Source organism: Olea europaea, chromosome 18 (assembly GCF_002742605.1).
Source record: "Olea europaea var. sylvestris chromosome 18, O_europaea_v1, whole genome shotgun sequence".
Taxonomy (NCBI): Eukaryota; Viridiplantae; Streptophyta; class Magnoliopsida; order Lamiales; family Oleaceae; genus Olea; species Olea europaea.
In genome coordinates, this window is record NC_036254.1 from 25,241,416 (window position 1) to 25,266,727 (window position 25,312).

General features: G+C 38.6%; 4 protein-coding genes across 7 annotated transcripts; 2 read left to right on the plus strand and 2 right to left on the minus strand.

Moving 5' to 3' along the window:
* Nucleotides 1–9,952: 9,952 nt before the first annotated feature.
* On the plus strand, nucleotides 9,953–11,557 carry LOC111367923 (E3 ubiquitin-protein ligase RNF5-like). The gene is made up of 2 exons (XM_022989036.1): nucleotides 9,953–10,038; nucleotides 10,702–11,557. The coding sequence occupies exon 2, from the start codon at nucleotides 10,752–10,754 to the stop codon at nucleotides 11,448–11,450; it is 699 nt and encodes a 232-aa protein (XP_022844804.1). The 5' UTR covers nucleotides 9,953–10,038; nucleotides 10,702–10,751; the 3' UTR covers nucleotides 11,451–11,557.
* A 3,018-nt stretch (nucleotides 11,558–14,575) lies between these two features.
* LOC111367924 (probable galacturonosyltransferase-like 1) lies at nucleotides 14,576–16,169 on the plus strand. Its single transcript, XM_022989037.1, has 2 exons — nucleotides 14,576–15,683; nucleotides 15,770–16,169. The coding sequence occupies exon 1, from the start codon at nucleotides 14,639–14,641 to the stop codon at nucleotides 15,680–15,682; it is 1,044 nt and encodes a 347-aa protein (XP_022844805.1). The 5' UTR covers nucleotides 14,576–14,638; the 3' UTR covers nucleotide 15,683; nucleotides 15,770–16,169.
* A 1,321-nt stretch (nucleotides 16,170–17,490) lies between these two features.
* LOC111367925 (probable vacuolar amino acid transporter YPQ1) lies at nucleotides 17,491–20,802 on the minus strand. Of its 2 annotated transcripts, XM_022989039.1 has the most exons (11): nucleotides 20,741–20,802; nucleotides 20,492–20,590; nucleotides 20,288–20,397; nucleotides 20,025–20,196; nucleotides 19,652–19,677; nucleotides 18,769–18,844; nucleotides 18,591–18,683; nucleotides 18,478–18,498; nucleotides 18,330–18,388; nucleotides 18,098–18,188; nucleotides 17,494–17,977 (listed from the first exon to the last, which is right to left on the minus strand). In XM_022989039.1, the coding sequence occupies exons 1-11, from the start codon at nucleotides 20,795–20,797 to the stop codon at nucleotides 17,963–17,965; spliced, it is 819 nt and encodes a 272-aa protein (XP_022844807.1). In that variant the 5' UTR covers nucleotides 20,798–20,802; the 3' UTR covers nucleotides 17,494–17,962. The 2 variants fall into 2 exon arrangements, with proteins under 2 accessions (XP_022844806.1, XP_022844807.1); XM_022989038.1 differs by having other exon boundaries at nucleotides 17,491–18,188.
* Nucleotides 20,803–21,488: 686 nt separating this feature from the next.
* LOC111367926 (protein YeeZ) lies at nucleotides 21,489–25,075 on the minus strand. Of its 3 annotated transcripts, none has more exons than XM_022989040.1 (8): nucleotides 24,462–25,055; nucleotides 24,262–24,354; nucleotides 23,899–23,977; nucleotides 23,712–23,790; nucleotides 23,384–23,423; nucleotides 23,171–23,305; nucleotides 22,882–23,019; nucleotides 21,489–22,166 (listed from the first exon to the last, which is right to left on the minus strand). In XM_022989040.1, exons 1-8 carry the CDS (start codon nucleotides 24,659–24,661, stop codon nucleotides 21,872–21,874), a joined length of 1,059 nt encoding a protein of 352 aa, XP_022844808.1. In that variant the 5' UTR covers nucleotides 24,662–25,055; the 3' UTR covers nucleotides 21,489–21,871. The 3 variants fall into 3 exon arrangements, with proteins under 3 accessions (XP_022844808.1, XP_022844810.1, XP_022844809.1); XM_022989042.1 differs by having other exon boundaries at nucleotides 24,262–24,349; nucleotides 24,462–25,053; XM_022989041.1 differs by lacking the exon at nucleotides 22,882–23,019 and having other exon boundaries at nucleotides 24,462–25,075.
* Between the last annotated feature and the right edge of the window lie 237 nt (nucleotides 25,076–25,312).

Here is a 25,312-nt window from a genome sequence, read left to right on the forward strand (position 1 = left end):
GCCTCATGGAGTGCCCAAAGCTTATTGGGTCGACTTAAGGAGGTGCACCCCACTCTGGACATCTCTTCATTGGAGGCAAAGTTCGGGGGCCAACTGGAGGTTGGCCTGGTAGGCTTGTCGAGGAGGCTCCGGAGGCCCAGGAGGCGGCCAATGTAGAAGTCCCTCCAGCATAGTAGGGTTACCTTTTGTAATCGTTTCAGCCTCCCTGTACTTAAATTTATTCAATGAAATGAAACTTTTGCAAAGTATTTGCGCTTCTGCTTTTTTTTTTTATCTTTTCTATCTGTTCATACTTGTATGAATGACAAGCGTCAGACTAATTACATCGCGACAATAACCAGTTAATAACTGCAGACCGGACAACTTAAGTTAATATAAGTTTAATCACTTAAGCGAGTATGAAGTGACTCTTAATGCTAACCTGTTAATAATTTGAGATCGGACCACTTAACGTTAATCAGCTAATAATTGAAGATCGGATCGCTTAAATGAACCTTCTGAAGGACTGAGGAAACTATTCATTAACTGATGTGGCTCGAAATCGAAGATTCATTACTTAAGATAAATTAAACCACCCTTTACTAAGACAATTCTAGCACTTAGAGAATTTTACAACTGAGATCAGATCAGAATAATCGATTCACTATAACATACTGAGATCGGATCGGAACAAAGTCTCATCATTGATAGTACTTCTTCAAGTGTTCGATGTTCCACTGATGAGACAGCGCCTTTCCTGCCATATCTTCAATTTTGAAGGTACCAGGTCGGGATTCCCTGCGGATGCGGTAAGGGCCTTCCCAGTTCGGGCCAAACACTCCTGAACCGGTTGGTTTCGAAGATTGAAAAACTCTTTTGAAGACGAGGTCGCCCAGGCGAAGAGTTCTGTTTCTGACCTTGGAGTTGTAATAGCGGGTCATCTTTCGATGATATTTTGCCAAGATCACTTGGGAGGTATCTCTCCTTTCCTCAAGGAAGTGTAGTTCGCTTATTCAAGTCTCGTCGTTGCTGATCTCATTGAAATGTATTCGTCGATGTGATGGGACCCTGACTTCGACCGGACTCATGGCCTCGATTTCGTAGGTCATGGAAAATGGGATTTCACCGGTTGCAGTCCGGCAAGAAGTCCTGATAGCCCAGAGGATGTGGGGGAGTTCGTCAACCCAGGCCCCCTTTGAGGTATTAAGTTTTCTTTTCAGGGTGGGTTTGATAGTCTTGTTCACCGCTTCAACTTGCCCATTCGCTTGGGGGTGATGAGGTGTCGAAAAGTCCTTCTTTATGCCCAGTTCGTCGCATAAGTCTCGCATCTTCCTATTGTCGAACTGCCTTCCGTTATTAGACACTAAGGAGTGGGGAATGCCGAATCTACAAATGATGTTTTCCAAACGAATTTGGTCGTATTAGCCTCTGTAATTCTGGCAAGGGGTTCAGCCTCGACCCACTTAGTGAAGTAGTCAATGGCGACAATGGCGAAAGTTGCACTTCCCCTCTCTTTTGGGAGTGGACCAATGAAGTCAATGCCCCACTTGGCGAACGGCCAGAGGCTGGTTACTACAGAGAGGCTTTGAGCAGACTGTCTTTGTATGTTCGAGAAGCGCTTACATTTGTCACATTTCTGGACAAACTGGCAAGTATCCCTTTTCAGGGTCGGCCAGAAGTAGCCTTGGCGGAGAACCTTGTGTGCCAGAGCCGTTCCTCCGGAGTGATTTCTGCAGATTCCTTCATGGATTTCCCTGAGTATGTATGTGGGCTCTTCGCCTTCTACGCATCGAAGAAGCGACGAGGCGAAGCCTCTCTTGTAAATGGTATCTTCTTGCAGGACGAAGTGTGCAGCCCTTCTTCTTAATTTCCTCGCCTCGCCTTTGGAAGCAGGCAGTGTCTGCTCTTTCAGATAGGCGATGATGGGCTGCATCCATAATGGGGTGACTTCTATCCACAGTATCTCTTCACTTTCAAAGGTGGAGGGCTTTGATAAGTGCTCAATAGGGACGTCGTTTAGCAGCTCTGAGTCCATGTTACTGGCCAATTTTGAGAGGGCATCTGCATGTGCATTCTCTAGATGGGGGACTTGAGTCAATTCGAACCTTTCAAAATGAGGAATTATGTCCAGAACCAACTTCAAGCACGCAATTATGTTACCATCTTTGGCTGCGAAGTTTCCATTGACCTGATTTACTATAAGCTGAGAGTCACTGCTCGCCTGGGGCCTCCTGACCCGCATCTCCTTAGCGAGTCTAAGACCTGCCAAAAGGGCCTCGTATTCGGCGACGTTGTTCGAGACTTTGAAGCCGAACCTCACTGCACAATTTAGCTTGTGGCCTTCCGGGCTTTCCAATACGATCCCTGCCCCTACGCTAGCCTCTCCTGTAGACCCATCTACGATCAGTCTCCATGTGGGGGGCTTGGCTGGTTCCATTATCGCCTCCATTTCTGGGGCTTTGGCAAACTCAACCATAAAATCAGCAAGGGCCTGGCCCTTGATGGCGTGTCGAGGTCGGAACATTAGATCGAACTCACTGAGCTCGATTGCCCATTTTAGCAGGCGTCCTGATGCGTCTGTTTTCTACATCACCTGCTTTAGTGGGAAATTGGTGAGAACTTGTATTAAGTGGGCTTGGAAGTATGACATCAGCTTTCTTGAGGCTGTGATAAGGGCGAGTGCCAGTTTTTCCATGTCTGGGTAGCATGTTTCAGCTGGGAGAAGTGCTTTGCTGATGTAGTACACTGGCAGTTGGCGCTCATTTTCTTCCCTGATCAGGACTGCGCTGACTGCCACGTCCGAAACCGCTAGATACAGTAGTAGAGATTTATCCGGTTGAGGTTTTGACAAGAGGGACGCCTCTCCAAGGTGAACTTTCAGAGCCTCAAAGGCTTCTTCACACTCCGAAGTCCATTGGAATTTCTTTCCTTGCTTCAGCACATTGAAGAAAGACAAGCTTTTATCTGTGGCTCTGGAGATAAAGCGACTGAGTGCGGCTATTCGACCGTTGAGACTTTGGACCTCCTTCGGTTTCTGAGGTGACCTCATTTCTAGCAAGGCCGTTACTTTTACTGGATTCGTCTCTATTCCTCTTTGATTTACAATATACCCCAAGAACTGGCCCGATGCCACTCCAAAGGTGCACTTGAGGGGATTAAATTTCATATTATACTTTCTAAGTATCTGAAAAGTTTGGTCGAGGTGACTCACGTGTTCGGCTGCCTGGAGGCTTTTGACCAACATGTCGTCCACGTAAACCTCTATGGTTTTGCCAATGAGTTTGGCAAACATCATGTTGACCAACCTCTGATAAGTAGCTCCGGCATTCTTCAATCCGAAGGGCATGACTTTGTAGCAATACAGACCCCTGTCCGTAATGAACGATGTAGCTTCCTTGTTAGGTCGGAACATGGGTATCTGGTTATACCCTGAGTATGCATCCATGAAACTCAGTAGTTCGTGCCCAGCAGTAGAGTCCACAAGTTGATCTATTCCTGGAAGTGAGAAGCTGTCTTTGGGGCACGCCTTATTTAGGTTTGTAAAGTCCACGCATATCCTCCACTTTTCGTTGGGCTTTTTTACCAGAACTGGGTTGGATATCCACCTTGGATAGATGGCCTCTCTTAGGAAACCACTGCAGCTAAGTTTGTTTACTTCGTCTTTCAGTGCCTCGTACCTTTCCAGATTGAGGGCACGCCTCTTCTGTCTATGGGAGGCATAGGAGGGATTGATGTTAAGGTGATGACAACTGATCCTAGGATCTATTCCCACCATATCTTCATGTTTCCATGCGAAGACATCCAGGTTCCCTTTCAGGAAGCTTATCATCTCTGCTTTTGCTTCAAGGGACAATGACTTTCCTATACGCAAGACCTGACTGGGGTCTTCTGGGTTGACGGGAAAAATCTCCAATTCTTCTATTGGGGTCGCATTTGGTTCAGAGTCAATTATTCGGGGATCTAACTCATCAAGAGGGTGTCTTTGTTCAGGGACCTTTTCCATGTCGACGTCTCCCCCTTGTTCAGAGGTATGCCCTTGTTCAGGGGCGTCGAGCATTTCCACGTCTGTACTGACTTCAGCGGGTACCTCAGTTAGTATTACATTAACAGTTCGGGCCTCGAACTTTCACAACGAGTTTAAGTAGCATGCCCTGGAGCCCATCTGATCGCCTCGAACCGTAGCAATCCCATGTTCGATTGGAAATTTCATGTACAAGTAGTGGATGGACGTGACAGCCCAAAGATCTTTCAGAGCGGGTCTGCCCAACACTCCATGATAAGCCGATCTGTGATCTACCACCAAAAAATCTATGAAGTGCTGGGCTACTAGGGATGCAGAACCCATTTCAACAGGCAGGGTGATCCGCCCTCGTGGGATGATGCTGTCCTCAGTGAATCCGAAGAGTGGGTCAGTCATGGGGATCAACCCATGTTCAATTTTCATTTTGTCAAAAGTGGAGCCGAACAATATGTTCACGGAACTGCCATTGTCAACGAGCATGCGTTTTAATTTGTTTCTAGTTACTACGGCTCTTACAACCAATGCATCACAATGAGAGTGGTGAGCCCCTTTTGAGTCTTCCTGGGAGAAGGTGATTGGGGTCATCCTATCTACTGCTTGCGATTTATTGACAATGTAAGTGATCATTTGGCATCCTTTGCTTCCATTGTGTAATTTCTCTGGGCATTCCTGGTGTTGCCACCGATGTGGGATCCCCCAATGATAGTATCGATTTTCCTAATGACCTGCTTCTAGAAAATTGGGCTTGGTTTCCTTTTCTTGATTGACCTCGGTCCCTTGATTCTCTTCTCCAAGGAGATTGTTCCCTGTGACCTCTCTCTCCCCTTCTCGGGGAGGCGGATCTGCGAGTGTATTCGTCCCTGCTGGAAGGGTGCAGGTTGCTTCGATCAGGGCGTCGATTGGCGTCACGGCACTCACTAGTGTCATGTCCATAGAGTTGATGGAACGTAAAAAATCTTGCTCCTTCCAAGGGTCTGTTTGACCTCTTCTTCTTGTTATCAGCTCTTCCAGATGGTCCCACTTCGGCAGGGGCATTATCATATGCCAGCATCGGTACTGCATTCAATGTGGCGGAAGCTAGGGCCTGTCCGGATTGGGAGCTATTGTATGACCTGCTTGGGTCCATTGCTGAGCAACAAGGTGTGCTGCGGGTCCTCGACCTACCTGCCTCTGAGGAGGAGGGAGTCCTTGAACGGCATGATTGCGATGATCAATCATTTCTTCACTAACAATTTCCACTCTCATCATTTCCACCAGCTCGTCATATGTGGAGGGATTCTTGCTGCGCACGTCCATCTAGAACAAAGTGTTCATATTGAGCCTACCCTTCAGGGCTGAAAGGGCTTCTCTGTCAGTGACCTGTTCGCAGTAGGTGATTTCGTTTGTAAACCTGGCGAGATAGCTTTTCAGTGTCTCCCTAGGGGCTTGTCTCATATCTTGTAGGCGTTGCACTGGTGCCTCTCCTTCCCTGCGTGAGAGGTACTGGTTCAAAAATGCTTTCTTCAAATCTGGCCAGCTTCTGATGCTTAGGGGAGGAAGCCTGCTGTACCATACCTCGGCGGCCCCGCCTAGTGTTAAATGGAAGGCTATGCGTTTTAAAGCAAGCGAGGCTTCCCTAAGGCTCATCCGTGTCATGTATTTGGTGAGGTGCTTCTCCGGATTCCCCTTTCCTTCATACTTGGGGATCTTAAGGGGCATGAAATTTACTGGCATTGGGAAGCTTCGGATCTCCCTTGAGAAAGGGAGGTTATCATCATCATCGTTAATCTCATAAGATCGACAGGGCCCATATGACTCTTCATCATCTTGGATGTTCTGGGGAGGTGGAGGTGCTTCTCCTCGACTTCCCCAATCGATTAGGTTCCTCCTGTCTCTCCTATTTCTAGGAGGAAGAGGGGGAGCATGTTCTTGTTCATGATCTGGACGAACTGATCCTCTTGCTGGACGGACCCTATTACTAGGAACTCTCCCCTATTCGGTCGAAGACGCTTACCGACCTTTGGTCCTCATGTTCTTGAGGGAAATTGTCCCCCAAGCGTGGTTCTGATGGCTGACTTCCTTGCACATAAGATGTAGCTTCGGCGTTCATCTCCCTTTCGAGGGGACGTTCCGTGTGCCGGCTCATGTGGGTTCGGGAGTGAGATACAGGGGCTTCCCGCACCGGATTACGTCCTTGGGGCATTTGATAGCCCTGATGTCCCTGGGCTTGCATGAGGAGTTCATGCATTGCCATATTCTGAGCTGCGATGTCTCTCATACCTGCAGCTATCTCATCTATTCCTTCCGTGAGTATGGTTGTTCTTCCACCTCGGCGACACCGGTGATGTGGTCTCTGATGAGTAACATTGTTATGGAGTACCTCTTCTTCAGAGGCCTCTCTCATGGGGTTGTCGTCCTCATGGCTATAGCTCATCCTAGCTCTTTTACAAGGGTAGTGAGAAATTGGATTGTAACTCGACTTTGTTCTTTTTAAAAAAGTCCCATTTTCAGGGTTAGTCGCTAGTTTTCCGATAACTTCTCCGATGGAGAATGCAAAACTTCGAATGGGAAGTGTTTCCCACTGACGGCGCCAATCTGTTGACCTCGAAAATTGGTTCTTCCACGTGGCCAACCGAGAGCTACTCCACGTATTCCTCCCTACGCACAATCAGCGAATGGTCAGACGCACACGGCCGAGACGATGGTGGCGGCCGTATACACTCCAACGGTCAAGTCAGATTTAAGTGGTCGGAACAGTACCCAGAGGCTGTGCAAATCAATGATAATGGGGGAGGAGAAAATATATAAGCTTGCTATGGAGTGCTATGTAATAAGAGTTTCATTACCTTTGCCTTTTGCCAAATCTTGGATATTTATAGGTGGTAGAGCCGTTGGATGTGGGACGTGTGTATACATCTGACAATATGAGGCGTTCGCTCATAGGCGTCAATCAGCCACGTCTGTAGAGTGGGCGGACAGCTTGTCTCTTCTGAGTTGAATTGACATAAAGTTGATAAGTCACATCATCTAGTCTTATGGAGACGTCAAATCAATTTAAACCTTAGGTACAGGAAAGATCTTGGCAAAATCTCTTTCTGAAATTGGCGGTGGATTCTCTAATCGGGGTCGACTTGGCCTCGACCTCGGCCTCGGGGGCGAGGTACTTTTGGTCAGGTACTACTAGGTTGCAGGTATTGCTGACATCACTTCGAAAACACTTCGGACGGGTCTTTACCAGGTCGAAACGTATGGTGGTGAGCATCCGAGGCGTATCAGATCGGTCTCAGATCGGAGCATGAGTGTTCGAGGCGTATCAGATTGATCTCAGATCGAAGCGTAACCGTAACACCTAAATTTTAACGTATTTCATTAAAATCTCAATTAAGGATGCCTAAATTTGGAAGGATTTTTAAATTCCATTACAGTCTCAATTGAGGACATCAAAGTTGGATCATAAAATCTCTATCAGTAGAATCTTTCACATTTATGGCTTATTATACAATAAAATCATTTACCGATGGATTTATTTTATGTTACTCTTCCTTTAATTAAAACTATGGAATCATTCATTCAAAAATTAATTGACGAACTTATTTTATTTTATTATTTTTTTTTACCAACATAATTTTATCCATGGAATTTAAATTAATTTTCTAATTTAATAAAATAAAACTAAGCGATGGGGAGGTTACCCGAATTTATTGTGTTAATTTTTCTAATATTGTGAAGTGGTTTGTTACGAGAAATAAGAATGTATATGGGAGGTGTTAATAAATATTTTCAAAGGTTGCAGTAAGTGCTAAATTTTCTCCAATTTTTGCACACGATATCTTTGGTACTTTGAATCGAGTAATTTTATAGGAAGCCAACAAATATTGCTTAACATAGCAAAACAATAATAAAAGCTAAACACTATGAACCTAATTGAGACCTGAATTCCCATCCCGCAGGGATCGAGTCCTGAGTCCCATGGGTTGGCTGGAGATTAAAAAGGAAGGACCTTCAAGCACATATTTTAATATCATTGTTTGAATTTTGATTTTAAAAATTCATTTAATTAAAAATTAAATTTATAACAAAATGTATTGTTGAAATTTAAAAATTAAAGAGTATAAGTGGGAATAGTAATCACCGTGAGTAGTGGGTGTAATTTTTCGGTCATGCTACATGTACTAAGGGTGGGCGCGGGTCGGTTTTAAAGAGAACCGAAACAAACCAAAATTTTCGGGTATCTAGTAAATGTAACCATCGGGTCCAAATATAATTATGGAACCGTTCGGGTTCGGTTCCGTTCAGTTCAGTTCGGTTCGGTTCTGTTCCGTTCGGTTCTGTACTATAATTAAATTTTTTAACATTTATAACAACATTATACAAATACAACTAGAAATACATTTAATGATTTTGGAATGTCAGAGACTAGTACCTTGTTCAAATGATTGCTATGGTCAAAGTTTCGGTCGACGGAGGTCACAGCGTTGGTCGACAACTGTATAGGTTTTGGAAGGTTAGCGAGGCTGCGAGAGTGAGTGCGAGAGTCGAGAGAACATTATGCACTTTAGTGTAGTTGTTTAGAGTTATTTAGTAGATTGGATCTTGTTGAACTAAGAAATGAAACAATAAAATAGGTAATTGGCTAAAAATTAAAAAATTAGAAATGAAACAAATTATTGGGCCAAAAATTTGGATTTGGAAATTGTTAATTTGTTTAGAAAGAATTAAAATTAAATAATTTGATTTACTTAATATAAAAAAAATTAGAAAGATTCGATTCTTCGGTTCTTGGTCTAGAACCGAGAACCGAACAGTACTCGTCGGTTCTCAATTCAGATATCCGTTCGAGTATTTAATTTGACAAGAACCGTCGGGCTCGGTTCGGGAGATTTGCCCAGCCCTAATATGTACAACCATGGTTGACAACTATATACATGGAAAGTGACCTACAATAAATAAAAAAATCATGCACCCCCTTCTATGAGGAGATTGTCAACCACAATTGTATAACATGCAAAATTTGTAATTTTTACCATGAGATTATTGAGGTAGTCCGGGGCCTGCACTGAAAATGGAAAAATTTAAGCCCAAAATGATAACTAGCTGATTCTAATTGTAAATTAGGTTCCAAACCTTTCAAATTATCGTGGACTACATCCAAGATTTTCATTTATACAATTGAGGTCCCACACCTTTAACAACCATGGCAGTTGGAGGACATGACGATGGAATCCATAATCGGTCAACAGAAATTAAATTTTTGACTTATTTTGACCAATTAAATGAAGGCTATAATGGTTGATGAAATAAAAATTTGACCATTTTACTCTTCACTCAATTGGTTAGAATAAGACAAAATTTTAATTTTTTAGTCAATTGACGGGGGAATGAACGGATTTCGCCTTCATGTCCTCCAGCTGCCATCTTCATTAAAGGTTTGAGACCTCCACTATCAAAAAAAAAGGTTTGAGTATAGTCTGTAATAATTTGAAAGGTTTGAATTTGAGGCAATTCTCCCTTAATTTAAAACTTTTTGTTTGATAAATACAAAGCCGACGAGTTAATTGTTCCAATGGTCAACGAATTTAGATCATATATTTGATTGATCACTAAAATTTAAAATGTCAAGTTTTGATCACTTAACTTATGTCCATGTCTTCAATTGCTCACTAAAATTTAAAATGTCGAGTTTTGACTACTAAATTTTGAGAAATATTATACATTACTCACTATAAACTCGATATTTTTCAAAATTCAATATTTATGCTAGTAAGTAATGTAAGGTATTTTTCAAATTTTAGTAGTCGAAATTCGACATTTTAAATTTCGGTGAGCATTCGAAAACATGGACCTAAATTCAGTGATCAAAACTTGATATTTTAAATTTTAGTGACCAATCAAAGACATTGATCTAAGTTCGGTGACCATTGGAACAATTAATTCAAACAGAACGCTCTGGAATTTTCGACAGAATCCAAACTCAAAACTCGTTCTTTTATTTATACTTTACAGCGTTTTGGGACAATCAATTGCTCTCTGTTTTTCGTTTTGCAGATCAAATAACAAATGTAAGTAATTTTATTTATATTTTTTATTTTTTCGTCTCTCTCTCCTTTTATTTTCAATTCTTTTTTTTAATGCCGTCGATTTATATTGGAGGTAACGGATGGCAAAATTTTTGAATTTCAGGGAATGGTAAAAAACAAAATTTTTTCCTCTGTGTCTGAATTGATGGAATGCCTTTGATTTACATGCCTGTTTAATTAAATCAAAGTTCTGCCGTTATATGCATAGTAAACAAGGGCTGTGAGATTATTAATTTTGAGACAAATGGTTTATTCAATCTAGGGTTTATAGGATTAGATATGTGATTTGTTTTTGAATTGTATATTGTTCTTTTTGGTTATCTAGATGAGAAGGATGAAAATGCAAGATAGAAATTTTTTGGGTTCGGTTCGTTATTGATTTTAGAGAAAGTAATATCACTAACTGGCAATGAGCTATCTCGGCAAGTTTAGTATATAAAAGCTGCCTTTCTTAAACTGCATTCAGGACTACAGATGGTATCTGGTGATGAAATTTAGGAAATTGGTATATTGTGCATTGCATTCACCATTTTTTTTGGCCACACTGGGGAGTTTAATTTATTCGGATAATTACTTATATCTGTATGATTATATTTCTGAGATTTATTTGCTAAAATTTCGTGACTAAGAAAGGCTAAATTACAGACTCCTGTGATCCACATTTGGGAAGCATTTATATTTGAATATTAGATAAGATGTCAATTGATGCCCAAGATTCGACTACCAGGGCACGAGAGAGTTTGACTTCCTCTAGAAGCGACAGCGACCAAGCTGGTGATTTTGAATGCAATATTTGCTTTGATTTAGCACAAGACCCAATAATAACCCTTTGTGGTCACCTCTATTGTTGGCCTTGCCTCTACAGATGGCTACAACTTCACTCATATTCTCACGAATGCCCTGTTTGTAAGGCCCTAATACGAGAGGAAAAGTTGATACCTTTATATGGCAGAGGTAAGATGCCATGTGACTCAAGATCGAAACATGTTTCAGGCATCGAAATCCCTAATCGACCAGCAGGGCAGAGACCTGCTACTGCTTCGCCTCCAGATGCAAATAACTTTACTAACGTAGTTTTGGGAATGATGGATGGATTTGTACCAATGGTATCTGCAACATTCGGTCATTTTGGAATGTCTGCTGGTTTTGGTGGGGTGTTTTCCCCTATTTTTAACGTCCAGCTTCATGGATTTTCAAATGCAAGTGGATTTGGTGCTACATCTGGGTATCATTTTGGAAATGCTCATTCTTTTCATGGTAATAATGGTGGCCACGTTTATAGAGAAACCGGTCAAGCTCAGCAGGCAAATGAGGGTTTAAATGCTGATGAAACTCTGAAGAAACTTGTGCTATTTATTTTTGCTCTTGCGCTGCTTGCTTTATTTCTTATGTAAATGAATTTTGCTCATAAGCCCAATTTGTTTGTAGTCTTATCTCTTAATTTTCTTGGTTTGTACTATTTTCCATGAAAACATACCAAGTTCTGTTCTCTAGTTGTCCATGCCATATCTCTTTTCCAATATTAGGATCTCCCCTGTCTTCTCAATGATTTTTTGGACTGATCGGCCTTTTGACGCTGCTCATCTCCTCCTTTTAGTTGCAAGAGTTTGTCTTTTTAAGGGGTTTTTACAATACCATGAGGTTTGTTTGGTAGACACAAACCTTTGGCTATATATAATAAACAAGATACTAGCTTATTTTTCATTTCTTAGCCCCCGTTTGAGTCCCATTATTTTTCATTACATTAAATTAAATTTCTTTCTCTCCTACTTTTAATCACACAATCTTCAATAAAATAATATTACACGTAAATCAAAAATTTTTCAATCATTTACTTTTCAAAAAAATACTATTCATCTCATTATAATATATAAATAATGGAGCTCAAATGGCCCCTTAATGCTGTCGTATGGTATCTAAGTTCGTGTTACCAATAATTTCCTTATCATATAGGGGATCTCGTGACTGTTGTCTAAGCTGTAGAACCCGGTATTACTCTTCGCGACTCTTCACAAGAAGACGAAAAGAAAACTTGTAGAACTTGCCACTTCTAGCAGCAATAACAATGTAAAGTCATAAAAATATTACTCTATATATTTTGAATCATGTCGGCATGTCTCACATGTCATTTCAATAGTGTTAGTTTGAAATCTTTATGATAGATATTTAAGTTCGTTTGAGTGGGCACTCGGCCTCTTTTGCTTATAATCAGCCTCTGTTGTCGTGTTTATAATTTCTATAACCCATGAAAAGGGGTACAAGCAAGAAAACGAAATATTTTTCTCTTCTTTAATTAATAGCATGTCTTATTCTTGTGCCCACAAGAATTTAAATTTTCTGGCTATGCTTTGCAATGGATTTTGCTGTGGTTTTGCTCTGTCGGTCCATTTAAATTTAAAAAAACAAGAAAAGGTCATGTGAAGAACATGGAACTTAGAGCTATGATAAATGCTTTGATTGAACCCTAATAATTGGGAATTGATTCAAAACCTCTCTGGCTGAGAACATGAGCACATGCAAATCTGTAGTTTGGGCCATCAAAATGAGAAACCCTTTAATTAATTATTGAAGATCCAAGAAACTAATTAATCCATCATGTGTATTAATTGTTACTTCTTCAAAAATTATGTCCAACGCCCTCTTCACAAATTTACTTTACTTCTCCTCTCTTTTATTCGTAAGTCTTATAGAATAAATTTTTATTTTTAATTTGTGTTCATAAGGTTTGTATGATACATGTAAACATGTAACATATTGAGAAATATGTGTACATACTAGTCGAAAATATGGAAAAACATTCTTATCTAGCCACATAAATTCCTAAAGTTTCACTCCGTGCAAGTGAGAGGATTGATGTCAAATAATGTTTAGCGATAAAATTATTGTGTTTAATTAGTGAAAATAATGAATTTAGATACTTCAATGCACAGATCAAAATGTTACCTTTAATACATGTCCATCAGGTTTGTATGTATGTGTAAATAAGTATCATATAAATAGAAATATGTTTACTAATAAAACATATGTGTAAAAATCATCAGCTAGCCACATCAATTACTAAGTTTCAATCCGTGCAATTGAGAGGAACCTGTCACGGCTAGGCGACGATTTTTATGACTTGTTCGATCACAAGGATCATTTCTTGATGAAGTCATATATGTAATGTCTCTTGGCCTATGTCTAGCTCCATTCTTTCCAAAATTCATTGTTCCAATCCAAATTTTTTTTTTTTTTTATTCTTTCTATTTTTTAATCACGCATTCTCCAAAAATCACTATTACAAAACCAATTTTCCTGAAAAATGGGGCTAAAGAATTATAACTGAATTATAAGCCACTTATCAAAAATTGTGTTAAGAAAAATCATAGGTGAACAATCGTTTTTGTTATCAGTAACTTCTGCTTTTCAGCTTATAATTGCAATAATGCATTAGGTCACTATTTCATAACACAGTACCACGAGTTTCAAGTTTCAGTGTCCATTTCAATATTTTTGGTCGACCTATACCCCCAAGTCCCCTTCTGGTTGGTACGTGGCAGTTTTCCCTTCATAGCTACCTCTCCTCAATTAAGTACGAAAAGATGTGTTGATTATAACTTGCTAACTTATAAGTGAATTAAAAAAAAAAAAAAAATCCCCGGAAAAAATCATAAAATTCTTCAGCAGTCTTAAGCACTCAAGTATGTCTCTCTGCATTAATTGTTACACGAAATATCACGAAGTGTTGCCAATATATTATCTGTTCACACTTGGAATTCCCTCTACATTCCGATTGAAGGGTCTTTAGTATTATTTTTTCCTCTTTCCATATGAAGAGAGACTGATCAGGTGGGAAGAATTAATCGATTTTGAACTAAAGCTAGATGCACAATGTAAATCAACTAGTTGGAACTTGGAAGTGTCACTCGACTCGAAAACCCTATTTTACAACCAAGAAAATAGAATATAAGGTAATCTCAAACTATAATAAGATAGTATAATAGATGAGATGCATAAATATAATTATAAACTTGGGGTTTTCCTTGTTTCCTCGATGAAAGATAAAAACTTTAAATATAAGGTAACAAGTTGGTCTATCAATTGACAATTTGGATATCTCGACTATCAATTAAGCTCTTTGTACATAAACATTTTTACATATTTGTTGACCAATATGAGATGACATGCATTTGGTCTTCATTTAAATAAATAAAATTCAAATCAAAGGTCAAAATGTATTCTATTGTAGTAATTGTCAAACAATTTGTAAAAAAAAAAATAATAATAATAAAAAGTATACAAATAGCACGTTCCTCGACTAAAGTAGGAAAAAGTGAGTCATTTACTGACAAACTTAGCTAGATTTGATAGGCAGTATATAATTTAAACCTTAGAGATTTTAAAAAACAAAACGAAAAGGGCCCCACGACAAAATACGTGCTGGTAGCTCCTCAGCCGCTAGATTATGACATTTTATGGAACATTTTGATCAATCCTAGCCGCTCTTTTTAACCTGATCAATAATTTAGTGCAGAAGTATATAATAGAGATCACTCGGTGCAGAGAGTAGGGAGGTAAAAAATTTGAGCTTCCAATCAGAATTATGACTGGAGTAGTGGGATTTTTAAAATGTCTCTTTTCAATTGTCTTAATCTTATCAATTAGAGAAGCCAATGCCGGAAACTTCCATTTCAGGGAGGCGCCAAAGTTCTACAACTCTCCTAAGTGTCCCTATGTTCACTATAACCCCACTCCCGCCGCCAAGATTTGCTCGGACAATGCAGTACATGTAGCAATGACCCTAGACGCATCTTACATCCGGGGATCCATGGCTGCCATTCTTTCAGTCCTTCAACACTCGTCTTGCCCGGAAAATATGATCTTCCACTTTGTGGCATCGGCCGCCGCCGACTCCTTACATCTCAACCTCACAATTGCAAACTCATTTCCCTACCTTCAGTTCAATATCTATCCTTTCGATGATTCGCCGGTGGCGGGATTGATATCTACTTCGATTCGCGCTGCACTAGATTGTCCACTCAACTATGCGCGTAACTATCTCGCTGATCTGCTCCCGAAATGCGTTCAGAAGGTCGTTTACCTAGATTCCGACCTCGTACTCGTCGATGATATAGCTAAACTCGCTGCAACTCCTCTAGGCAATGAAGCAGTTTTAGCAGCACCGGAATACTGCAACGCAAATTTCACCTCCTATTTCACGCCGACATTCTGGTCCAATCCTTCTCTTTCCTTAACCTTCGCGAATCGAAAACCTTGTTACTTCAACACTGGAGTTATGGTCGTTGATCTTGAGAGATGGAGAGCTGGAGATTATACAACAAAAATTGTGGAATGGATGGAGCTTCAGAAGAGAATGAGGATTTATGAACTTGGTTCTTTGCCACCTTTCTTGCTTGTTTTCGCAGGAAAGATAGCTCCGGTGGATCACCGGTGGAATCAACATGGCCTCGGCGGTGATAATTTCAGGGGACTGTGCCGGGATTTGCATCCGGGGCCGGTAAGCCTCTTGCATTGGAGTGGAAAGGGTAAACCGTGGGTTCGACTCGATGCTAACCGACCTTGCCCTTTGGATGCTTTGTGGGCACCTTATGATCTGTTACAAACGCCATATATTATTGATTCTTGAGGTATGAACTTAAAATCTATTGAAAAAAATTCCTAATTAGGTAATTATTTTAAACTCTAATTAATTTATTTGATGTTTTTTCCTCAGATTTTTGTAATTAGAAAGCACAAGAGAGATGAGAGATCTGAGGCTGGAGATCCTACTCTATTGTGTAAAAATCTATACACAATATGACTTTTCTTCCACGGAGAATGTAAAAAACATGAAGTTCATGGGAGAGAAGTCATGCATTTTCAAGTATCCGGGTGACATCAGAGATGATCGTCATGTGAGTTAAAAGTTCTGTATATTATATTTAGCTATAAACAGTCTAAGCATCGATGTTTAGTTTATGCTAAGCATCGAGTGATGTTACAGTGTGTCACGTCACTAGTTGCTTAACATAAGCTGAGTGTTTAGGAAATCAATTTCGTAGCTATAGATATCTACTTATGTACCTCAAATATAGTTAAGTTGAAATCCAATGTTAAAGAATCACCATTATTGACTATTGTGTTACATTATGAAACAAAAGGAATATTTAACAAAATGTGAAAGAGGGAAATGCGCATTCAATTACGGCGATTCGTCTGTTAAACAGAGCCATCAATCTTACATTGCTTTGCAATCTCTCTTTTTACCCCTTTTCTTGGCGTGATTTTCATTTTCTTTTATGTTTGTTGATACTAATGAAGGTTTTGACTTTATTACCTTCTTAATAGCATCCCTGTTTTAAATTTTCTTGTCAACTTTTGATGTTGTTTAATTCTTTTTTGATCTTTGAAAAATTAAAGTAAAGTATCTTTTTTTTTTAAAAAAATACAAATAAAATAATTTAGAATATTTTCTATAAGATTTTTGAAAAATATGGCAAAAAAAAAAAACACAAATGAGAAATTTGTCTTCAGAAGAATCCGTGTTTCTTGGACTTTACTACAAACTATTGGATGACAAAGTAAGTGATAGTCGAATTAATTTTTTTGATGTTCGTATCAATAATGTTAAAGAGATGTGGGCACAATGGATTTATGATAGGAATGTACGTACCTAATAAAGTCATGAATAATTAATATTTGACTTTAATAATTTACTCGTTAAAGCAGATTGTACTATTTGAATAGTACAGTATTAAGAAGAGAACAAAAATGTTTGATACTATACTATCAAATTTCAAATTTGTAAACATTGCACCTTCTCGTGTCGGCGACATAATAAAGTGATTAGTAACCAAACCCCTAAGCCATGGCCCATTAGCACATGGCCACAATTATTGACGATTTCAGGCTGTAACGCAAACCTCATGTTTCTTTACAAAATAATGTGACCCTCTATAGAGCAAATCTCCCTTTGGACTACGCCATACTTTGTGGTTTTCATAATTCTAAGGTATGAATGTGCTTTAATACGTTAACTAGGATTGTTTCAACATATGAGTCGTTCATTCAATAAACTGGGATATATCAATTTTTGACAGAATAGAAGTTCTGGAGGAAGGAATGTCATAATGTTGGTGAGTAACTCGTAAATAAACGGAGAGTAAATTAAAAATGAAATGAATGTAAGTAATTTTAATTCTAATGAAAGGGTTTAATCTACAAAATATCAAAAGCATTCATTTAAGTATAGGAGCCCACATCATAACTATTAGACCATTAATGGTCTTGATTGAGACACAAGACATCACGTGCATATTGTCATATTATTTATAGGAATCACTTTTAACTTAAAAGAAATTAGCATACAATTTATTGTTCGCTCACCTAATTAATAAATAAGCACTTACTGCATTTGTTGGCTACTATTTTAAACTGGGCCCAATACAACGATTTGATTTCGAAGGCCCATATACTTGGATCAAGTGAAGGTGTAGCCCAAAAAGTATACACGGGCATTATCCAAGAAGACATTTTGGGCTCACTTTTACCGGATCCATATATGGGCCGTTGAATTCAAATCTTGATCCATTCCCCATCCTAAAAAATCAATTTTGGTGCAAGTCCAACTCATGTTATGGGCTTATGGGAAATGCATCATAACATGTATTTTTTGAAGCTCCAAGAATTCTCCATTGCCAATAATATTATTAATGAGTAAGAAGTTTGTAACACTCTCAAACATTGCAATGAAAATTGGAGAAAAAGGAAAAAAAATTCGATCCTCGAGGAATTTTGCAATCAGAGAGTATGAAGACTTCGTTTTGAGAAACAAAACATGTATTTATCCCTTGTTTGTTTCAATGTAGTCACCATAGTCTTCTTCTTCATTGCTGCAAGTTTTCCTGCAAAAATATCTGTAGTACACTTACTGCAATATGATCTATTATTACATTGTTAAGGTCTAGTTCCTACTTTGTTTTTCTTCGATTATTTAGACTTCGAGAAAGGATATTGTTGTTCTATCTTATACTAAATGTCAAAGTACTATGGAAAAGGATACGAATAAATCGAGCAACACACAGCCAAAAGCATCCAGCAACCAGGGCATGTTGGCTTCAATTTTTTCCCAAGCAATTGATCTTACAAGAATGCTGCATCACGTTGACAAATCTTAGGTTATGTTTGGCATGTAGAAATCAAATTATAACGGATAAGATCTTAAGTTTCTTTTCTTCCTAATATTCAATCCATCTTACCAAAGGGGTGCTAAGAGATAGAGAAAGATTATATACCTAGCCACATAGGTAGCATTGGCAAGAAGTGCAAAGATAAACATCAGAGGATTCAATCCCTATATAATTGAAAAAGGAGATTTTAATTGTGCATTAATCCGCAAATTTCTGACGCAAATTCCCAAAGCAAAAGATAAAATAGAATTACCTGAACACTCCCTCTTTTAATCTAGTCAGTGAAGCAAAATCATCCATTAGAGAAGAAATTAAATAAAAGGGAACAAATTTATGTCGATGTAGTTCTTAAACAAAGTTACTCACATTTAACCATATTTGAGGTAGTCGACCACTCATGTATATGGCAGCCATTATCCATCCCAAGCACTGGCCATACACGTTTTCTGTCCCGTGTTCCTGTCACAGAACAAAAGTCCTAACCATAATCCAGATGAAATGAAAGAGTTCAGTTGGATCATTCATTTTTTGTTTAAATCCATACTTGTAATAATTTTCTCCAGGTCAATCCCACATATACTTGCATCAAAGCCCGAGTTCCTCGCGGCAAGTTGATGGATGTGTTGGAGGAATTTTGTGAATAGTGACGCCAAAACAAGTATAATTATGGTTTGTAAATCCGTGCCAAAAATTGGACAGAGTAACGGCAAAGAAACCACAAGCAAGAAGAAGAAGAAAGTAGGGACAAAGTCGAGACAAGAGTTGGACTCTTTGTCCTTAAGTCGAATTTGCCCCGCAACGGTGCCTACGAATTTCGGCAATCGACTCCCAAGATACAACGGCTACACTTGTGTTTGTAGCACTCCAAAACACAAGTACAACGAACCATATTTAGGCTTATGTACTCCAAGGATGAAATGAAGGAAAATCAAAATAAATGAAATGATTTTGATTTTGGATAGAAGAGAGGATGAGAGATATTTTGCATATCAAATTGTGTGGAATATGATACCCAAAGGGTCCTATTTATAGACCATGAAAGGGTGTGGACGAAATGGTTGATGCCAAACCATGCACCCTTTCCAAACAATCACCTTTATGAAAAGGTGTCTATTTATCGGTCGCACGGTTTTACGACCTGATTTTCGTCCTTTTTCGTAATTTCTCATTCATCCGATATTGGTTTTCGAAATGCCAAATATACCCTTCAATACATGCAGAGAAATCAAAATTCTCTTTCGGGGCCGCTGCCCCCTCGACCCCCCGCGACCTGATCGGGCAGGTCGATCCCCATTTGTGCGCCCCGAAACGGCGAAGTGGCAAACAATTTTGCCTAAACGGATTGAGTCGAGCTTTTGAGTATTTGGCCGAAGTCGATACGAAGTCACTTTAATTTCTCGATTTATTTAACCAATATCCAACAGGATGTAGCTAAAAATGCACTGTAGCCTACCTGAGAACACATTGTACCAGTAGTGATTAGGCCATATTGCTCACAGGGTATTTAAATAATTCATAGTAAATAGTGACAGAATTTATTTTTTTTATCCAAATAAAGATTGTGTTTTCAGATAAAGAGCTTAAAGATTCTCATAATTCAGTCAGAATTACGAGCTTGACATTTTGATTCATGAACCGTTAGCAGCTGTTCTAAAGATGTACATTATGAATTCAAATGTAAGTCAAGCCACTATAAAAGTGCAGATCTTATCGAAACCAACAAGTTGCAAGAAAGATCCAACATGAAGTGATTTTAATTCCACAAATTTTTGAATAAAATTAGCCACACTAAACGCTCACAGATCGCGGGATTGGCTTAGATTGGCTAACATATTTCTTGGATGGACTTTGATTTCCCTCATCATCTGAAGACAAGTCATTTTTGATCCCCACGGAAGAAGTACCACTTCTACCTGGCCCAAGATAAGACCGAAAATGTGGAGGTGTGCTGCCTGCCAACGATCTTGCTGACCTGCAAAGAAGTTCGTTTCTTCAGAAGGATCAAATGAATCTAAATGCCGGCTTAATAATGGAAACAAATTTGTACAACTTTATTCACATACGCGTAGTAATAGACATCTTTCTCTGGTGTTACTTCAGCGGTGCCACTAGGAATTGGGATAGTAGTAGCATCTGGCTTTGGAGGTTTCAGAGGTTTTTTCACTTCTTCAACCTGAGACAATAAATTGTAATTTACTTATTTTATAAATATACAGGACTGCTTGGTCTACAAAATGCGTGTTGCAATAAAATTTAGTAATACATACCTCTTGGATTGGTTCTTTTTCTTTGTTTCTCCAACATTTATAGAAGTAGTCATAATATAAACACTGCAACACTAGTATCACTGTACTTGTTGTGTAAAGCTGATGATGGATGGAAGACAGAAAAAAGAAAAGATCAGAAGAAAAATAAAATAGTTCAAATTAAGATAGTATTTACTGCTAAAATTCATGAATAAGTCGAATGATTATTTCCAATTTCTAGTTACAGAGTTGAGGATGGAGTAATCTTACCAAAGCAGTGTAGTATGGGGTTGGCAGCTGCATCCATGAACCACCACCCCCAAACATACAAAGAAAATGAGAGAAAGAGAGAGAAAAGAGAAACCATATAAAAATAGAATGCTTAGAACTTTATTTTATTTTTATTAATTTAATGCTAATGAAGAAAAAAGAAAGAAAAGTTTGTATCAGTAAAGCATCAGGCCAATGAAATGGTACATACGGTAGCAGGTTCAAGAACGCAACCCACTAAATTGAATGTATCTCTGCAACAGGAAAATACAGTTGAAATTCTTGGAAGGAAAGAAAATAAAGTAAAAAATCAATACAGAACTTAAATGGAAATATTCAAAATATACATGCATGTAAGATACTAGGTAAAATGGAACAATATTTTTGAAGAGAGAATACGAACCCGGCAATCCAAGTGAGAAGAAATAAAAGAGAAAGGCCATGGCTGGACAATGAACTCTGCAGCAAAGGCTTCATCTGTCCTTTTTTTTTTTTTGAGGGGTAAAAAATCAAAATTAATTTCCTTAATCTGAGCCAATTGGTGCATAAATTAGAGAATTCGAATCTAAATGGAAGTTTGTATTGTACAATATATTATTCTTCGAAGAAATACAATTTTTTTTTTTGTTGGATTCATACAGTTTCTTCCTTTTTCTTAATTCTCGAAACAATTGTGATTGTATTTTGTGAAATTCCCAAAAGAATTTCGTGTCTTTGTTTCTATAGCACATTTATATAACAACATGAATAAGAAAATGTCTTAGCAGTGCCACCTAAGAAATTGTTTTAGGATATAAAACATCAAAGAGTATCAAATTTTGCAGAAATTCTAACAGGGCAAGAAAAATTGAGTTAATGACTCGACACCTTCCAGCAGCCGATTGGCACAAAAGATGTAGTTATCCTCTGATCTTCTTTCAAGTCAAAAGACAAAATTTATGCCAGAAAAGATATGTTCAAATGCGTCGACCGTTTGCCGCAAGCACATAGTGGAAGGTGGGGACGAGTGTCTAGTCCCCCACAAAATGCACACTTGGGTTTCATGTCTATCTCTATGACGAATATAAATTCCTCCAATTTTGTCATCTTTATTCTTTAGTAATTATTACAGAACATAGGATAGTATTAATTTCATGAACCTGGTGAATTTTGTAGATATGGATTGTCCATATGGTCAATGATACTTTGCAGTCCAGACCTATAATTAGAATGAAACAGCTTCACTCCCAGTTCTTTCTTCATGCGTGCATTGGAGACTCGTTTATATCCCCTGGAAACTTTGTCCAGGATAAGTGATTCTTCTCTTTCAGGAGATATGGTAGGTTGTTTCACGTGGCACGGAAATTTTTGCTCGACCAAATTTTGAGCCCACATAAATACTTCCATTCTTGGAGCAGGATCATCATCAACAATGTTGTATACTTGCCTGGAGTGAAAAACAAAGACAAGAAAATTAATCATCCCATTATTATACATGTGGCTATATAAGGAAGTCACATGGAAATATAAATATATATCGCAATAGAAACGCATAAGCATGATATTGTTACTCCAATCATCCATAGGCCTGGTCTGCATACCTCAAAATGTTTATGCCCTATGTGTTTGGATTTATGTATTCAACTGTGCTACATGACCCACATGGATGACCACGGGGATAACCCCGCACGCACACATGGGGGTTAGGATTATTTTATTTGCACGGGACCCACGCATCCCATGTGAGGGCGTGGTCATCGGGAGTGTCATCCATGCGGGTCAAGTGGCATTTCCCTTATGTATTTGTTCTTGCATCTCAGCTAGCTTCTGAAGCTTCAGTTGATCGATTACTGGGACTACTAATTTGCTTTTGTATACTCAACGTTAAAAGGATAAAAAAGAAGTATTTTTCAACCATGCTACATTGCCAGTTTTTGTGACAAAATTTCATTTCCAGACACACTTGGCATATTCTTATTGGAAATTGGGAAAAAAAATAAAAATACTCAATCATGGATTGCCACATCAGTCTTTTTTTTCCCTGTTTGTTCAGCATTTTTTTTAGGATGTTGCCAGATTTTTCAAATGTGGGTTACATATTTGTTTTTATCTTTTCCATATAATCTCTCTTAATGAAATCCAACAGAATATCTTTAACCTACCGTGGGGATCGCTTCAGAATACTTGCATTGAGTGCTTGGCAAATATCAGCAACATGAACGCGAGAGGTGTACTGTTTACGTAATCTCATTTTCTGACCCTTCGAGAGAGGCCCTTCTTTAATAATGGTATCAATAGCACTGTCAAGCATGTATAGATCTAGAAAGTCAATTCTAAACAAAGTTTGTTCCTTGTAATTGCTCATCAAAGTTCAAATTATCTTTAAACTGAATCCTACCAATAAATCTACTAATACAGATTATAAAGCAATATTTTAAAACTCAAACCAACCTTCTACCAGGCCCATATATTCCTCCAAGTCGAAATATTTGAGCAGCAATCCCAAGATCACAGCCCAAACATAACCATTCTTCCTCAGCAGCTAACCTTGATCTGGCTGGTTCACTTGTAGGTCTTATAGGATAACTGCCAAATGATCAAGCATAATTCATCACGATGCATACTTCACAGGCATTAACTGAATAAATGTCAACGAATACTTACTCTTCATCTACCCAAGCACCACCACAATCTCCATAGACACCTATACGTCCAAAAATAAAAATTAACAAATGTAACAACAAAAATTGAAAGCAAGTGAGGAGTATTGAAAAAAAATAAAAATACAGCCAATATGTCTGATTCTTTCAAATGCACAACAAAAGAAACTGATGTTTTTTTCCGCTCTGAAAGTTATGCTCAAGTAAGAAATGTTCGACGTCTATTTTCTACCAGAAATACTACACGAAAGTGAGTTGTATTCAAGTATTATAACAAATGTCTTACATTGCCGCATTCTATGCAACTACAAGCAATTCGAAGACAGACTTACTAGTTGATGATAAGTAAGTTAGCCACTGAATTTTCCCATCCTTCAATCTTCTTTTCACAAGTTCTTTATGACGAAGCATCTGTAATATGTACATACCAATTAGCAGAAGGGTTAGAAAAAGAAAGATATTTAAAAAAAAAAATACAGATGGTTGTTAGCAGAGCTTCTCAAAGATAATTAAAATTACCGGATCACCAAGACCCTTGACAGGAGGGATAGAGACGAGGAGGTGCGTGTGATTTTTCATGATATCTAGGATCTCAGGTCTGGAAAATATATAGAGCACAAACATTTGTGATTCCAGCAATACAGTTAAGTTTTCAGTTCAAATAACTGATGTATACCCATTGCCCAAAAATCATCCGTAACATCGAAAGAACTAAATCGCGTTCAATTAATTGCAAGTTTGAATTGTATTATTGACAATTTCTAGCCTAGAACAATCCACGTATTTGCTTAGCAAGAAGTATATAGAAATTCTAAAATGATCAAAAAAGAGAGAAGAAAATTTCATCGCATTTTCATAAAATACAGAAAAGAAAAAACTCACTGAGGTTCGTTCGCATCAAAGACGTAGGCAGGAAAACCCATTTCTTCGAGTTTAGTTTTCTTCTCAACGCTTGTGCAGCTCCCACTTACTACCCTTCACAGTAAACAACTTAAAATGCTGAATTCGAATATTCTGTCGACTACAAACTCGAAAGTTTAGATAATAAATCACTACGTCTTAAGCGTAAAGAGAATTCTGACCATCCTTTGCTCTTTAAATCAGCAGCAAAGAATTGCCCTACGAATCCCATTCCCAAAACGAACATTTGACCATTTGCAGATTCCATTGATTCTGCATTTTGGGACATATTGCATCTCACTAGAAGAGGACGAAACGGTGACGTATGCTCGTACCGTAGATTAATCGCCGGCAATTGCATCGGTAAGCGGCACATATCCATTTGGGATCCAACCGTTGAGATGAATTTTGAAGTTGGTAGAATAAACCCCTAATAAATACTTTTCATGTCATTAAGGCCCTTTATTGAATCAAATCAATAGTATGGGCAGGATTTTGCATTTTACCCACATGTAATTCACGATCAGAGTCGGTCCTGAGGCGAGACCGATGAGGCCTACGCCTCAGGCCAAAAGCTAAAGGGGGCCTCGTTTCCATGTCCAATTTTTTTTTTTTTTCCAATTAAATGAAGAAAGTAAACTGCGAAAGAAGAAAGCATTTTCCTCTCCAGCTCGCCTCTCGCCTCCGATCGGATCGACGACGAGTCAGGGGTCAGCCGGAATGTTCATAGCCGCCTGGCGTAGCATTGGTAGGGGCAGAAGAGCTGAAGAGGGAAAGAACTAACTCTATGAGGAAGAAGAAGACAGAACTTAGTGACTCTTTTGTTTGGTTTGGGCTGATAGTTAATATAGATCTTTTTTTAGTCTAAAAAGTTAGGCCCAAATCGAAATCATTTCCTCTCATATACAACTTCTTCTTCTTCTTTTTTATTTCCTTGGCGTTATACAGTTTTCATGAGGAAATATATTATAAGAGGTAAATTTTCTTACTCGCTGTATTTTCTTTTGAGTATATTTGGGATTTCATTGTTTTA